This window comes from Erinaceus europaeus, chromosome 16 (genome assembly GCF_950295315.1).
Source record: "Erinaceus europaeus chromosome 16, mEriEur2.1, whole genome shotgun sequence".
NCBI classification, from domain to species: domain Eukaryota; kingdom Metazoa; phylum Chordata; class Mammalia; order Eulipotyphla; family Erinaceidae; genus Erinaceus; species Erinaceus europaeus.
This window is the reverse complement of record NC_080177.1, coordinates 99,422-111,490: the sequence shown is the minus strand read 5'-3', so window position 1 is coordinate 111,490 and position 12,069 is coordinate 99,422. Positions and strand designations below refer to the sequence as shown.

General features: G+C 67.2%; 1 protein-coding gene across 3 annotated transcripts in view; it reads left to right on the top strand.

Moving 5' to 3' along the window:
* C16H15orf39 (chromosome 16 C15orf39 homolog) overlaps nt 1-11,622 on the top strand; it is a 68,654-nt gene extending 57,032 nt beyond the window's left edge. The window contains exons 1-3 of one of the 3 annotated variants that reach the window (XM_060174225.1): nt 35-221; nt 7,889-10,347; nt 10,814-11,622. In XM_060174225.1, the coding sequence (XP_060030208.1) occupies nt 7,926-10,347; nt 10,814-11,130 (2,739 nt within the window). In that variant the 5' untranslated portion in view covers nt 35-221; nt 7,889-7,925 and the 3' untranslated portion in view covers nt 11,131-11,622. Of the gene's footprint in view, nt 1-34; nt 222-7,888; nt 10,368-10,813 lie in introns of those variants that run through there. The other 2 variants (XM_060174227.1, XM_060174226.1) reach the window with 2 other exon arrangements.
* Nucleotides 11,623-12,069: the final 447 nt, after the last annotated feature.

The following is a 12,069-nucleotide window of genomic DNA, read 5'->3' as shown; positions in this document are numbered from 1 at the left end:
CGCGAGGCCCCGCCCCCAGCCGCGAGGCCCGGCCCGACCGCAGGCGGCGACCCGGGCGGCGCGCGGCGAGCTCTGGCGGCGCTCTGGTCCCGCAGGCGAGGCCGGGCCGGCACTCGGACCCGAGCGGGACGGGACGCGACGCGACGCGACCGGAGCGGGACTGCGAGTCAAGCGGGGCGAGCGAGGATGCGGGCAGCGGCGCGGGGCCCGGCGCCCGGCAGGTCTGGCGGGAAGTTGAGCTACTTGGGGCGCGGGGCGGGCGGGGACCGGGACCAACTTCGGGATCCGCCCGCGCTCGGGGCTGCGGGGGCTCGGCCTTGCTCGCGCGTCCGGCGGGGGGCGGGGGGCTCCACCGAGGTCGGGGGCGGTCGGGGGCGTCCGGGAGGGGCCGGGGCAGGGCCATCGGGGGCCCGGGGTGACCCTGGGATTCGGGGTGGCCGGTCCGGGGCCGCGCTGCCCTCCGCCTGATCCCCCGGCTCGCGGCCCGGCGGCGGGGTGGTGCGGGGCTGCCGGGCACACGTGCGCCCGTGGCGGGGCGGTCAGTCTAGGGGCGGCGCGCACGTGCGGCGGGGGACGCCGGGAAGCGGGAGCCCGCGGTCGGGCCGCAGAGGGAGGCGGGGACCGGCGGAGTCTCGGCTGTCCGGCCCGGGGAGCCTCCATGACGCCGCTTCCGGGTGTGCGGCTCCGGGTCGGCCGAGGGGTCTGAGCACTGCGCCCGCGACCCCCGGAGCCCCTGCGTCCTGCCCCGCGTCGCTGAGGGCCGAGTCCCGCACCGCACAACCAGAAAACCCAGCCCCGCACCCACCCCGCCTCCTGGGGACCCAGCCCCGCCGCCCAACCCCAACCCCGACCCCGCCTCCTGGGGACCCAGCCCCGCACCCCAACCTCTCCCCCACCTTCTGAGGACCCAGCCCCGCACCCACCCCGCCTCCTGGGGACCCAGCCCCGCACCCCACCCCCTCCCCCACCTCCTGGGGACCCAGCCCCGCACCCCACCCCTCCCCCACCTCCTGGGGACCCAGCCCCGCACCCACCCCGCGTCGCTGAGGACCCAGCCCCGCACCCCACCCCCTCCCCCACCTCCTGGGGACCCAGCCCTGCACCCCACCCCCTCCCCCACCTCCTGGGGACCCCGCACCCCACCCCTCCCCCACCTCCTGAGGACCCAGCCCCGCACCCCACCCCTCCCCCACCTCCTGGGGACCCAGCCCCGCACCCCACCCCTCCCCCACCTCCTGGGGACCCAGCCCTGCACCCCACCCCCTCCCCCACCTCCTGGGGACCCAGCCCCGCACCCCACCCCTCCCCCACCTCCTGAGGACCCAGCCCCGCACCCCACCCCCCACCCCACCCCCTGAGGATCCAGCTCCCACTAAATACCCAGATCCTGAGGGCCCAGCCTGCACTCCTCCTAACCCCCAGCCCTCCCTGACTCCCATTCCTGAGCTACCCAGCCCCCCACCCCCCTGACCCCTCCCGGCCTCTGAGGCACCCAGTCCCCCCACACCTCCGGCTCCTGAGGGCTCCCCCCACCCTCACTGACTCTGGCCCCTGAGGCCCAGTCCCCCACCCCTGACCTCAGGCTCCCCGTGGGCCGCCGCCTCTGGCTGGGGTGGGGTGTCTCCAGGGCAGAGCTGGGAGTGGGCCTCCCGGGAGTGGGGTGGGGGCACGGGCTGGGGGGGCTCTGGGCGCACAGCCTGCTCTTAATTAACGCGGGGCTCCCCCGGGCACAGGGCTGCCTCCCCAAGGCCCTGGCAGACCTGCCCCTTGGGGCTGTCCTCAGACCAGCGCTGGAGCGTCCATGCCCACTCTGGCCGGCCCAGGGGCCCTCTGGTCAGTCAGTGCTCTTCCTGGCCATGGCCAGTGGCGCACCCGCACCTTTCCTGCCCCCACGCCAGCCCTCGCACTGTCACAGCACAGGCCGGTCTGGACTCACTGCCGAAGCTGACCCTGAGCTGGATGTCACCAGAGTGACATGTCTGAGCCACTGAAGGAGGCAGCAGCGGAATGACCTATGGGCTGGGGTCCCAGTCCCCCGTGGCTTGGCTTGGGGTCCTGGCCTTTCTGTACCTCTTGGCTTTTCATAAGTATGAGGGGGGCAGCCAAGATGCCTCTTCACTGCACTGTCCCCCCAGTACGTGGGGGTGGGTCAGGGGACAGAGGGACTAGGCCATTCTGCTGGTGCCACCTGCTGGACAGTCCTGGGTCCTGCAGTGGCCAGGCTGGTACTGGGACCTGTTCCCTCAGCCTTCCCTGGAGTGTCCCCTCAGCCTCTGGACTGTCCCCTCAGTCTCTGGACTATCCGCTAAGGCTCCCCTGGACTGTCCCCTCAGCCTCCCCAGGACTGTCTCCTCAGCCTCCATTGGACTGTCCCTTCAGCCTCCCCTGGACTGTCTCTTCAGCCTCTGGACTGCTCCCTCAGGCTCCCCTTGACTGTCCCCTCAGTCTCTGGACTGTCTGCTAAGGCTCCCATGGACTGTCTCCTCAGCCTCCATTGGACTGTCTGCTAAGGCTCCCATGGACTGTCTCCTCAGCCTCCATTGGACTGTCTCTTCAGCCTCCACTGGACTGTCCCCTCAGCCTCCCCTGGACTGTCTCCTCAGCTTCCCTTGGACTGTCTCCCCAGCCTCACCAGGACTGTCTCCTCAGCCTCCCATAAACTGTCCTCAGCCACCACTGGACTGTCTCCTCAGCCTCCCCAGGACTGTCCCCTGAGCCTCCCTTGGATTCTCACCTCAGCCTCCGTTGGACTGTCCCCTTAGACTCAGCTGGACGGTACCCTCAGGCTCCCCTGGACTGTCCCCTCAGCCTCCCCAGGACTGTCTCCTGAGCCTTCATTGGACTGTCCCTTCAGCCTCCCCTGGACTGTCTCTTCAGCCTCTGGACTGCTCCCTCAGGCTCCCCTTGACTGTCCCCTCAGTCTCTGGACTGTCTGCTAAGGCTCCCATGGACTGTCTCCTCAGCCTCCATTGGACTGTCTATTCAGCCTCCCCTGGACTGTTTCTTCAGCCTCCCCTGGACTGTCTCCTCAGCCTCCCCTGGACTCTCCCCTCAGCCTCCTATGGACTGTCCCCTCAACCTCCCATGGACTGTCTCCTCAGCCTCCCTTGGACTGTCCCCTCAGCCTCCATTGGACTGTCCCCATAGCCTCCGCTGGACTGTCTCCTCAGCCGCCCCTGGACTGTCTCCTCAGCCTCCCTTGGACTGTCCCCTCAGCCTTCGTTGGACTGTCCCCTGAGCCTCCCCTGGACTGTCTCCTCAGGCTCCCCTGGACTGTTTCCTCAGCCTCCACTGGACTGTCTCCTCAGCCTCCCCTGGACTCTCCCCTCAGCCTCCTATGGACTGTCCCCTCAACCTCCCCTGGACTGTTTCCTCAGCCTCCACTGGACTGTCCCCTCAGCCTCCCCTGGACTGTCTCCTCAGCCTCCCCTGGACTGTCTCCTCAGCCTCCCCTGGACTATCTCCTCAGCCTCCCCAGGACGGTCCCCTCAGCCTCCCCAGGACTGTCCCCTCAGCTGTCCCTGGATTGTCTCCTCAGGCTCCCATGGACTGTCCCCTCAGCCTCCACTGGACTGTCTCCTCAGCCTCCCCTGGACTGTCCCCTCAGGCTCCCCAGGACTGTCCTCTTAGGCTCCCCTGGACTGTCTCCTAAGCCTCCCCTGGACTGTCCCCTCAGCCTCCCCTGGACTGTCCCCTCAGCCTCCCCTGGACTGTCTCCTCAGCCTCCACTGGACTGTCTCCTCAGCCTCCCCTGGACTGTCCCATCAGCCTCCCCTGGACTGTCTCCTCAGCCTCCCCTGGACTGTCTCCTCAGCCTCCCCTGGACTCTCCCCTCAGCCTCCTATGGACTATCTCCTCAGCCTCCCCTGGACTGTCCCCTCTGCTGTCCCTGGATTGTCTCCTCAGGCTCCCCCGTACTGTCTCCTCAGCCTCCCCTGGAATGTCTCCTAAGCCACCACTGGACTGTCCCCTTAGGCTCCCCAGGACTGTCCTCTCAGCCTCCCCTAGACTGTCTCCTCAGCCTCCCCTGGACTGTCTCCTCAGCCTCCCCTGGAATGTCTCCTCAGCCTGCCCTGGACTGTCCCCTCAGGCTCCCCTGGACTGTCTCCTCAGCCTCCCCTGGAATGTCTCCTCAGCCTCCCCTGGACTGTCCCGTCAGCCTCCCCTGGACTGTCTCCTCAGCCTCCCCTGGACTCTCCCCTCAGCCGCCGATGGACTGTCCCCTCAGCCTCCCCTGGACTGTGTCCTCAGCCTCCCTCGGACTGTCCCCTCAGACTCCATTGGACTATCCCCATAGCCTCTGCTGGACTGTCTCCTCATCCTCCCCTGGACTGTCCCCTCAGCCTCCACTGGACTGTCTCCTCAGCCTCCCTTGGACTGTCCCCTCAGCCTTCGTTGGACTGTCCTCTGAGCCTCCCCTGGACTGTCTCCTCAGGCTCCCCTGGACTGTTTCCTCAGCCTCCCCTGGACTGTCCCCTCAGCCTCCCCTGGATTGTCTCCTCAGCCTCCCCTGGACTGTCCCCTCAGCCTCCCCTGGACTGTCCCCTCAGCTGTCCCTGGATTGTCTCCGCAGGCTCCCCTGGAATATCCCCTCAGCCTCCCCTGGACTGTCCCCTCAGCCTCCCCTGGACTGTCCCCTCAGCCTCCCCTGGAATGTCTCCTCAGCCTCCATTGGACTGTCCCCATAGCCTCCGCTGGACTGTCTCCTCAGCCTCCCCTGGACTCTCCCCTCAGCCTCCTATGGACTGTCCCCTCAGCCTCCCCTGGACTGTGTCCTCAGCCTCCCTTGGACAGTCCCCTCAGCCTCCATTGGACTGTCCCCATAGCCTCCGCTGGACTGTCCCCTCAGGCTCCCCTGGACTGTCTCCTCAGCCTCCCCTGGATTGTCTCCTAAGCCACCCCTGGACTGTCCCCTTAGGCTCCCCAGGACTGTCCTCTCAGCCTCCCCTAGACTGTCTCCTCAGCCTCCCCGGGACTGTCCCCTCAGCCTCCACTGGATTGTCCCCTCAGCTGTCCCTGGATTGTCTCCTCAGGCTCCCCTGGACTGTCTCCTCAGCCTCCCCTGGACTGTCTCCTCAGGCTCCCCAGGACTGTCCTCTCAGGCTCCCCTGGACTGTCTCCTAAGCCTCCCCTGGACTGTCCCCTCAGCCTTCCCTGGACTGTCTCCTCAGCTTCCCCTGGAATGTCTCCTCAGCATCCCCTTGACTGTCCCCTCAGGCTCCCCTGGACTGTCTCCTCAGCCTCCCTTGGACTCTCCCCTCAGCCTCCTATGGACTGTCCCCTCAGCCTCCATTGGACTGTCCCCATAGCCTCCGCTGGACTGTCTCCTCAGCCTACCCTGGACTGTCCCCTCAGCCTCCACTGGACTGTCTCCTCAGCCTCCCTTGGACTGTCCCCTCAGCCTTCGTTAGACTGTCCCCTGAGCCTCCCCTGGACTGTCTCCTCAGGCTCCACTGGACTGTTTCCTCAGCCTCCCCTGGACTATCTCCTCAGGCTCCCCTGGACTGTCCCCTCAGCTGTCCCTGGATTGTCTCCTCAGACTCCCCTGGACTATCTCCTCAGCCTCCCCTGGACTGTCTCCTCAGGCTCCACTGGACTGTCTCCTCAGCCTCCCCTGGACTCTCCCCTCAGCCTCCCTTGGACTGTCCCCTCAGCCTTCGTTGGACTGTCCCCTCAGCCTCCCCTGGACTGTCTCCTCAGCCTCCCCTGGACTGTCTCCTCAGCCTCCCCTTGACTGTCCCCTCAGGCTCCCCTGGACTGTCTCCTCAGCCTCCCATGGACTGTCCCCTCAGCCTCCTCTAACTGTGTCCTCAGCCTCCCTTGGACTGTCCCCTCAGCCTCCATTGGACTGTCCCCATAGCCTCCGTTGGACTGTCTCCTCAGCCTCCCTTGGACTGTCCCCTCAGCCTTCGTTGGACTGTCCCCTGCGCCTCCCCTGGACTGTCTCCTCAGGCTCCCCTGGACTGTTTCCTCAGCCTCCTCTGGACTGTCCCCTCAGCCTCCCCTGGATTGTCTACTCAGCCTCCCCTGGACTATCACCTCAGCCTCCCCTGGACTGTCACCTCAGCCTCCCCTGGACTGTCCCCTCAGCCATCCCTGGATTGTCTCCTCAGGCTCCCCTAAACTGTCTTCTCAGCTTCCCCTGGACTGTCCCCTCAGCCTTCCCTGGACTGTCTCATCCTCCGCTGGACTGTCCCCTCAGGCTCCCCTGGACTGTCCCCTCAGCCTTCCCTGGACTGTCTCAGCCTCCGCTGGACTGTCCCCATAGTCTCCTCTGGACTGTCCCCTCAGCCTCCCCTGGACTGTCTCCTCAGCCTCCCCTGGACTGTCTCCTAAGCCTCCCCTGGACTGTCCCTTCAGGCTCCCCAGGACTGTCCTCTCAGCCTCCCCTGGACTGCCTCCTAAGCCACCCTTGGACTGTCCCCTCAGGCTCCCCAGGACTGTCCTCTCAGCCTCCCCTATACTGTCTCCTCAGCCTCCCCTGGACTGTCCTCTCAGGCTCCCCAGGACTGTCCCCTCAGGCTTCCCTGGACTGTCTCCTAAGCCTCCCCTGGACTGTCCCCTCAGGCTCCCCAGGACTGTCCCCTCAGGCTTCCCTGGACTGTCCCCTCAGCCTCTCCTGGACTGTCCCCTCAGGCTCCCCTGGACTGTCTCCACAGCCTCCCCTGGACTTTCCCCTCAGCCTCCTATGGACTGTCCCCTCAGCCTCCCCTGGACTGTCTCCTCAGCCTCCCCTGGACTGTCTCCTAAGCCTCCCCTGGACTGTCCCTTCAGGCTCCCCAGGACTGTCCTCTCAGGCTCCCCTGGACTGTCTCCTAAGCCTCCCCTGGATTGTCCCCTCAGCCTCCCCTGGACTGTCCCCTCAGCCTCCCCTGGACTGTCTCCTCAGCCTCCCCTGGAATGTCTCCTCAGTCTCCCCTTGACTGTCCCCTCAGGCTCCCCTGGACTGTCTCCTCAGCCTCCCCTGGACTGTCCCCTCAGCCTCCACTGGACTGTCTCCTCAGCCTCCCTTGGACTGTCCCCTCAGCCTTCGTTGGACTGTTCTGAGCCTCCCCTGGACTGTCTCCTCAGGCTCCCCTGGACTGTTTCCTCAGCCTCCCCTGGACTGTCCCCTCAGCCTCCCCTGGATTGTCTCCTCAGCCTCCCCTGGACTGTCCCCTCAGCCTCCCCTGGACTGTCCCCTCAGCTGTCCCTGGATTGTCTCCTCAGGCTCCCCTGGACTGTCTCCTCAGCCTCTCCTGGACTGTCTCCTCAGCCTCCCCTGGACTGTCTCCTCAGCCTCCCTTGGACTGTCCCCTCAGCCTTCGTTGGACTGTCCCCTCAGGCTCCCCTGGATTGTTTCCTCAGCCTCCCCTGGACTGTCTCCTCAGCCTCCCCTGGACTGTCCCCTCAGCTGTCCCTGGATTGTCTCCTCAGGCTCCCCTGGACTGTCTCCTCAGCCTCCCCTGGACTGTTTTTCAGCCTCCCCTGGACTGTCCCCTCAGCCTCCCCTGGACTGCCCCCTCAGCCTTCTCTGGACTGTCCCCTCAGCCTCCCCTGGACTGTGCCCAGATGTCCTCCAGGGACTGGGGTCCAGACTCCTGGCTAGGTACAGTGGCCTTTAGGAGACTCGTAGGCAGGAGCGGGTCAAAGTGGCCTGAGTGCTGGCCGTGTGTGGGGAGCAGAAGCCTGGGTGCCCCTTTGTGTGGGAGCTGGGTGCCCCTGTGTGTGGGGGCTGGGTGCCCCTGCGTGTGGGGGCTGGGTGCCCCTGCGTGTGGGAGCTGGGTGGCCCTGTGTGTGGGAGCTGGGTGGCCCTGCCTGTGGGGGCTGGGTGCCCCTGCGTGTGGGGGCTGGATGTCCTGAGGTGGGTCTGTGCTTCCTAGGTCTGACGCCTGTTCCCTCTCCCCAGGATACCCTCGTAGCCATCCGGAGGACACGTGGCCAGGATGTCAGAGAAGCGACCGCTGGGTGCCCTGGGGCCTATGTTGTACAGCAAGCTGCCACGTCTCGTCGGATCTGATCCGGGGCCTGGCCCCTGCCCCGTGGGAGGTGCTGCCCTGTCAGGGGCCGAGAGGCTGGCATCTTGGGCCCCATGTGGGGCCCTGTACCCCGCCAGTGTGGCAGGCGCCTCCCTGCCCCCGGACAGCTTGCTGGCCAGCTGCCTGCTCTACCGGCCGCCCACTGAAAGCGTGGCGAAGCTGACTGCCGCTGGACCCCCGGATCCGCTGCCTCCGCCCTCCCAGCTGCCCCCCTGCCCGGGACCCCCGCTGGCCGCACCCAAGCCCGTCTACCGCAGTCCCCTGTGCTATGGCCTCTCCACGTGCCTGGGGGATGGGATGGCCAAGAGGCCGCTGGACGTGGACTGGACACTGCTGACCGGGCCGCCAGGCCCCCCCACCCACCCGCCTTGCTCTCTGGCCCCTGACCCTGGCTCAGGCCAGTGTCTGAGTGGCCCCTTCCTGAGGGAGGCACCGGGCAGGGGGCCGGGCCGGGACCCCTCTCCAAGCTGCCCCCCCTGCCCGGCCTTCTTAGGCCAGTGCCAGACCGGCTTCCCAGCCCCTCCATACTCCAGACCTTACCTGGGGGACTCCAGGCAGGCGCTGCCTGAGGGACGCCCCACTCCCTGGACCCACCTGGCCCAGCCGCTGGGACTGGCCTGCCAGGACTCAGCGTCCACACACTGTCCAGTGCTGACCTCTGCACAGGCCCTGCCATGTGCCCTGCCCTGCCACCGGCCTGAGAGGCAGGGCAGCTATGGTCCTGGGCCCCCACCTTCCCCAGGGGGCTACAGGGGGACTTCACACCCCACCAGTGGGCTGAGTAGCCCCTACCTTCAGCCTCCAGCAGCCCAGAGCCCCTGTATGCCCCCAGGGGGGCTGGACACGTTCTCCTGCACCCCGGCCACCTCCCCAGGCCTGAGGCCAGAGCTACCCCTCACACCCAGCTGCCCACCGGACCTGGCCCCCCCAACACTGGGCTTTCCGTATGCCCGAGACAGCCTTCCCAGCTCAGGGCTGTCCCCGGGCCTTGGAGCGACACTTCCAGCCCATGGTGGCCTGCAGGCTGGGCCTCAGCCCAGTGGCTTCCCACGGGTGTGCCAGCCCCTGCCCCCCCGCCAGGCCTGCCGGGAGTCTGCCTGCACTGAAGACTCGTCCACAGGGTCCCCTGAGGAGCGGCCCTGGCTGCCCAGCTGCAGGGAGGACTGGCCAGTGCTGGACGAGCCCCCCAGGGTGTCCGTTCTCATCCAGGACAGCCATGGCCCCTGCCCCCGCACCTCGCCTGGGCTGCCCACGTGTGCCCAGGAGGAGGACGACCGCTCCCCCCACTCCCCCCCCATGCCTGTGATTGACAACGTCTTCAGCCTGGCCCCCTACCGCCACTACCTGGACGCAGAGACTCCCGACACACCCATGGAACCCCACCTGGCCCCCAGTGCTGGCCAGGATGAAGCCTGTGAGGGGGCCCTGCAGCCACCCTGCCCACCCCAGGAGGAGGGGGCACTGGACCTCAGCGTGAGAAAGCCCTCAGCAGATGCCCCTGTCCAGGTGTCCTGCCCTGCAGAGCTGGCCCAGCCCCCAGCCTCTGGGCACACGCTGGACCCGGAAACATCAGACCTGCCTGGCCTGAGAGCCGTGGCCCCCAAGCCATCAGTGCTGAGTACAGAGTCGCCCCCCAGGGCCAACTTCCACAGCTCTGTGGCCTTCATGTTCCGGAAGTTCAAGATCGTGCGGCCGGCGCCCATCGCAGACACCCCCAGACACCAGGCTGTGAGCCGGCCCTCGGCCGAGACCTGCTTTGGCCTGGCCATTCTGGGCACCCCGAAGGTGGCCTCCGCCCGCCCGCTGGCCCCCGCCCCAGCGGCCCCCTCGCCCAAATCCCCGGAGCAGCACTTCATGGGCCTGCACACTTCCCTGTGTGAGGCCATCGCTGGCGCTGTGGCCCAGTCCCCGCCCGAGAGGCTGCGCTCGTGGCTGGCGGAGGCGGGGCCCTGGGGCCGGGCTGCCTGGCGGGAGGCGCAGGGTGTGCAGGTGCTGCTGGCCCAGCTGCTGACCCAGCTGGTGGTCTTCGATTGTGCCCACCTGTGCCCCTTCCCACACGTGGTGCGGGCGGGCGCCGTGTTCGTGCCCATCCACCTGGTGAAGGTGCGACTGTTTCCGCGGCTGCCGCCTGGCTCAGTGGAACGCATCCTGCAGGAGCACCGCGTGGAGCTGCGGCCCACCACGCTGTCGGAGGAGCGGGTCCTGCGGGAGCGGGCGCTACGTGGCTGCACGTCCCGCATGCTCAAGCTGCTGGCGTTGCGGCAGCTGCCTGCCATCTACCCCGACCTGCTGGGCCTGCAGTGGCACGACTGTGTGCGCCGCCAGCTGGGTGAGCCCTAGGGGTGACAGGTGTGTGTGCAGGGCGCAGGACAGGCGGTGCGGCTGGCGGGGTGGTGCCCTGGGGTGTCTCCAGTACGTGCTCTGCTGTGTGTGAGCGGCTGGGAGAGTTCTCCATTATTCCCCTCCCACTCTGGCAGCGGGGGGGGGGGGTACGGAGTACGGGTGGCAGTCCAGCCTCCCTTCTCTGAGCTGAGTGTCCCGTTTTGGGAACCACCCTTCTGTGGGTATCACCTGCTCCTTCAGAGACCCTCCCGTATTTGTCCCTGCACTGGGTTGACCTCAGATGGGGAGACAGCACAGCACTCATAGGTGGTGCTGGGCCCAGGTGGAGGCAGGACCCTGTCACCTGCTCCTGGGCAGTCCGTGTCTGGCACACGCTGGGTGTCACAAGTCCCTGCCTGGCCTGTCTGCAGGTCGGGAGCTGGGTCTGCAGCCTGACTGTGCTTACTTTCCAGGACACGATGGCCCTGAGGAGCCCACCCTGGGCCGCAGGGAACCCGAGAGCCTCGCTCCAGAGTGCCCAGCGGCCACGGCCAGGATCGGGAAGTCTGGGAAGAAGGAGTCTGTCCTTGGATCTGAGAAAGAGGTGGCCACAGAGGGAGGGCCCCTGCCTGTCCCTGCCACCTCCTCCAGCCCGCCCGCGCCCGCTTTGAAGGCCCGCTTTCGTGGCCTGCTGGAGATGGCCTGGCGGAATGGGCTGGCACTGCCCACCTGGGGCCACCGGGCCCCTGCATCAGACAGGACAGTGCCGCGGCCGCACCTGGCCACCTGACCAACCAGCACCACCCGCTGTAGCGCAGGCCACTCCTCCCTGACTGCGGCCTCGCCTGCCTGGGCTCTCTTTTCCCCCCTGCTCCCCTGGCCACAGCCGCCGCTTGGCTGGCCTGCGCTCTGACCTCTGCAGTAGGGGGATGTCGGGATGCCTGGGCTCTCTGGGGCCTGGAGGTGACCGGCCCAGCTCCTGAAGCCTGTGAGTGACTCCTGGAAAAGCTGGGCTGGGGCTCTGCCCCCGGGGAAGGCTGACCCTGAGGACGCCAAGTGCCCATCCCCCGAGAGTTATCGCCTGCTGGACGCCGAGCTGCTGTCTCGGGACCAGAGGGCAGGGGAAGGGCTGCTTGGCCTGGCAGCTGGGCCTCTGGGGGCCTCCTGGTCCTAGGCTAAGCCAGAAGCTACCAGCTGGACCTGGGGCTTTGCTGGGTTCAGGGGACGCTGCAGGGTCTTGGAGGGGACAGTTGGACATTCAGTAAAGCATTTAGGGTTCGGACCTGTTGGGCCTGGCTCTGTTTGGGGCTTTACATCGAGGGTCAGCACAGCCACCTGGCCCTCCACCTACAGTTGCTCCTTTGCCTAGCTAGCCTGGTGGGTGCTCACCCACAGCTAGGAATGAGGCCCTTCTCATGCAAGGGCTGTGAGACCCCTGGCACAGGGCTGGTCCCCAGGCAGCAGGCAGGCTTCCTGGCATCAAGGGTGCCTGATCCCTTTGGGTGCTGCTGGCCCAGACACCCTGCTGGGCTCTGCACTGGGGGTGCTGAGGTGACTTCCACAGGGGCTGGGACCTTGTCTGCTCCTCTGCTCCACCTGAGGCCCCACCTATCTGGTCTCTGCAGCTGGAGACTGGCCTGAAGGGGTGCTGGCAAGTGGGCATTGAGGTGTGAGCGAGGCCTCCACTGTCCTGCAGAAGGGGCGCCCCAGGTGTGGCTGGGGGCAGGGC